This window comes from Ceratosolen solmsi, unplaced genomic scaffold (assembly GCF_000503995.2).
Source record: "Ceratosolen solmsi marchali unplaced genomic scaffold, CerSol_1.0 scaffold10, whole genome shotgun sequence".
NCBI lineage: Eukaryota > Metazoa > Arthropoda > Insecta > Hymenoptera > Agaonidae > Ceratosolen > Ceratosolen solmsi.
The window spans coordinates 23348115-23352331 of NW_011948412.1; the positions used below are offsets into that span (position 1 = coordinate 23348115).

The following is a 4217-nucleotide window of genomic DNA, read 5'->3' on the forward strand; positions in this document are numbered from 1 at the left end:
TAATTGTATTAGATAGTCTTAACTTCAAGATAAGCAATAAATAGTCATACAGATAATAAAACTATTGCATGTTATTAATATATTATAAATCAATATAAATAATGTATATATATAATATTATATTATATAAACATATAATGATATTTAATATGATAATACATAAATACCAATAGAAATAAATAAATATACAATGATATATATTATATTAATATATTTAATTATTAAAATGAATAAGCAAATATTATTTTTTATTTGTTATTTAAATTTCATTATGTAATTTTATAAATTCTGTACTTTTCAGAACACCTGTATTTTAAAATTATTTCTTATATAATCATGTTTATATCCAATCAAATTTGTTAATGTCATTAGTGCTTTACTCCTAATGGATTCACTACTTTTCTTTCTTTCGGATCGTATACTTCTAAAATAAAAATTTTATTATTTATGTTTTAATGTTCAATTGATACGAAAAAATGTAATAGATTAGTTTTTATCTTAAATAATTTTACTTACTGCGTAAAAACATGTTGTTACACGCAAGATTGCAACCATTTCTGCATTCTGGTATAATAGCTACATATTATATATAATAATAATTACTAAAAAATACTTTGAAATTAGATGAATATTTAAATAAAAATTTGATACTAAACTACATATTTGAAGTTTAGTTCTTAATATGATGATATTAATTTATTTAAGTTTTTAACATATCTATCTTGTAGTAAAAGGTTAAATAGAATTCTTTTATAATTTTTACGAAAATACAAAAAATGACTAAAATGAGGAATAATATTTTATCAGTAAAAAATGAATATTTTAGAAGTAATTATAAATACGGAATAATGAATTTTTTTTAAATATTAGTCAGCATTAAATTAAAATGTTTTTTTTTCTATGTTTAATTATTTTGAAATTATTGGAACAAGTATAAACATTAATATTATTCTTTTCCACAGTGTGTAATTATTGTATTATTACTTTACCTCTGCATCCTTGAATACAGTGGTCTATACCTCTATACTTACGAGGTTCTGAAAAATACAAAACAATGAAAATAATCAAATTTTTATAGAATAATTTTTAGAAGAAAATTTAGCACTTTGGTTATTTAACCTAAATTGTAATAACCAGATATATTTACATGTAAAATAAGATGCAAGATAAAGAATAAAATTAAAAGATAAAAGAACTTGTACATAAAATACTAAATTTATAGGAAAAAATGTTTTTTTGGTTTACGAATATGATACTATTTACAAGTGCAATACAATCTAAAAACAATTTCAAATACATTTGCTCAAAAAATCATTTGTTTTTTGTAAACGAAACTTCAGTATTTTAATCATTTTGATAAAATATTTCGTTTTAGCTTTTGTAACTAGTGTTTTAAAAACCATATGTCAACCGGAAAATGATTTATATTATTAGCAAATATATTTAAGTTCAACCACATTAAATTGATTAAATAATAACTAAATTGAATATTGGATTTATTTAATTAATCAAGTGAAAATATTTATTATCCATTACAACAGTAAAATTCATTTATATTATATCAGTATATAACAATCTAATATTAATATAAAAAATAAAATTGGAAAACCTTAAAAATATTATATATTATAATAGTATTTTATTTTAATTATTTATATAATAGTGTTCGAGATTGCGAGAACAATTTCTTGCCACGACTTCCCACAGTCTGTTGCGTGTTAATAGTATTAATTTTAATTCATATTGATTAATTTAATATTTTTTAAGCGAATATACATAATAAATAAATATTCTTTTAATATATTTAATTTATAATTTTATTTTATAAGAACGTGTAAATAATTATAATTTTATAATTATAATTATTAAAACTACTGATGAGTTTGAAAAACTTATCAAAAATTATAAGTCTTTAGTTCTGTGTATCAAAAATTATAAATTTTTCCTTCTCTGCTTAAATAATCTTAAAAAAGTAATACTTTAAGTACAGAAATTATTCTTTAGAATTTATATTGTAACGGATTTAATATATTATAAAATAATTATAATTTAATATAAATTCTAATGGTGTTTAAAAATCAATATAAAAATTAAAAGATTAACATTTTTCTGTAATTTTTTTAAAAATAAGTAATTGAAAAATACATAACATGTAATGAGACAAATTTATCAAATAATTGTATATAGTGATTGAAATATGATAGATTAAATAGTATAAAAATTGTATCTAATATCATTTACTTTATATTATTTGAATATATAAAAATATTGAAATATTCATTAATTAAATAAAAGAACGTTCATAATTGAAAATAAGGACTTCAAACTGGTACAGCAAATAATTTTAGCATTGATAAATAAGTTTAAATATGTATTATTAAAGATTTTTAAATCTATTATACTTACTTGAATACTTTCGAACGCACGAACCATTACATTCAAATTGCTTAAAACCAGTGTCATCAACTACATCTGTATATTAAGTAATGAAATAATTAAACCAATAAGTATTTTATAGCGAAACTAAGTTATTCACTTTTCATGTTTATTAATAATTTTATATATTTTTGAATGTATAAAATTTGAATGTGTAAATAATTGAATTTATAAAATTTTGTATTTTTTATTTTACATATAAGTTATAGATTGTAAAAATTTATATATATATACATAGTTTTACTTTATTTTTATTATTAATAAATAAATGCTTGATTTAATTTAATATGATGTTGTTGATTAGTTAAATTTAATATATTTTTATATATTATAATATACTACAAGATAAATACAATAAAAATATAATAAAAATATAATTATAATAATTAAAAACTAACATAAATGGAAATAAAATAATATAATTCAAAAATATTTAAAATAATATGAAATATTAAAATGATAATTTTTATTTAAAATCAAATAATTATAATATATAAATTTGTGAATGAATTAAAACGAAATTTTTAATGAAGATATTAATAATGAATTTCAATTATTTTTGTCTCCAGATTTAATATATTTATTCAAATTTATATTTAGTAGCATATCCATATAATGCTCAATCCATATAACAGAATTAATTAAATTCAGTCTAAAATAATATAATTTATAACTTACTTAAACAACAATTGAGACAATCCTCTTTGGTAAATGTAAGTTCTTTTGCACCTGTGCAAACATGCTATATAAATTGATTATTTTTAAATTTAAACATTAATTAAAAATTGCATACCAATAATAAATGTTATGTATAATGCTAATATCCACGTAAGTAATTTTATAGAATGCATTTTTTATATGGTGTATTTTTTCACAGTTACTCCTTTAAAACTAATGATTATATATATATATATATATATATATATATATATATATGTATAATTGTTCATTAAAGTAAAAATATAGCTTTATTATCTGATATTTTCAGTTAATAATCGCTTGTTATTTGAATAGTTTTGTTATTTAAACTCAATATTATATCATTTACATTTTTAATTTTTTTAAAAAATTTTCAAGTTCGTTTTCTAATATAATTTTTCTATAATTCATTGTTAAAATTAATGCACATTTTCAATCATATAATTGAAATATTTTATCAAATTATTAACAATTTCTTGAACATATAATTAATAATTTCGTTTATTGAAATATAATATATTATTTTCCTGCAATCATAAATATAATATTTTTTTAATTCAATATTTTTTTTTTCTTAAAATGGTAAATAGTAAAAGATACACCGAGAATAGAAATAAATAATTCTGTTGGATTATTCAAATGATGTGTTCTTGTAATTCTTATGCTATGAAAGCGTCTATGGATATTACTGTGTTGCTTTGAGGTTATGCTGATGTTGTCAATGTCGGCTGATGTCGTCAGTCAATCATGCTTGTGAGGCAGCATGAGAAGATGGTAGTTGAATCAAGTATGTTTGATTGATGAATAGCTATACTTGATGTGGTGTCAAATCTTAAATGGAATTTATTATGTAATGAATTATGTCTTTAATTATGTAAAAGGGACAGCAGTAGAATCTAGTCACAGGTAAAAACAATTAAAGGTGAGATTTCTAATTCGTGAAGGATTTAATAATCTGTATTTATAGAGTCTATTAGTCGATCTGTGTTGTTCTTGTGTAACCAATGTGTGTGAACCACAGTGACTCTTGAGTCAGCTGTTCAGGGCCTGTACGATGTCGAGGGTTAGTTCGAGAGAGCGTA

General features: G+C 19.4%; 1 protein-coding gene across 1 annotated transcript; it reads right to left on the reverse strand.

The window, feature by feature from the left end:
- Positions 1-294: 294 nt before the first annotated feature.
- Positions 295-3321, reverse strand: LOC105362584 (uncharacterized). Its single transcript, XM_011500050.1, has 6 exons — positions 3230-3321; positions 3115-3165; positions 2407-2472; positions 990-1037; positions 517-576; positions 295-424 (listed from the first exon to the last, which is right to left on the reverse strand). Exons 1-6 carry the CDS (start codon positions 3285-3287, stop codon positions 369-371), a joined length of 339 nt encoding a protein of 112 aa, XP_011498352.1. The 5' UTR covers positions 3288-3321; the 3' UTR covers positions 295-368.
- Positions 3322-4217: the final 896 nt, after the last annotated feature.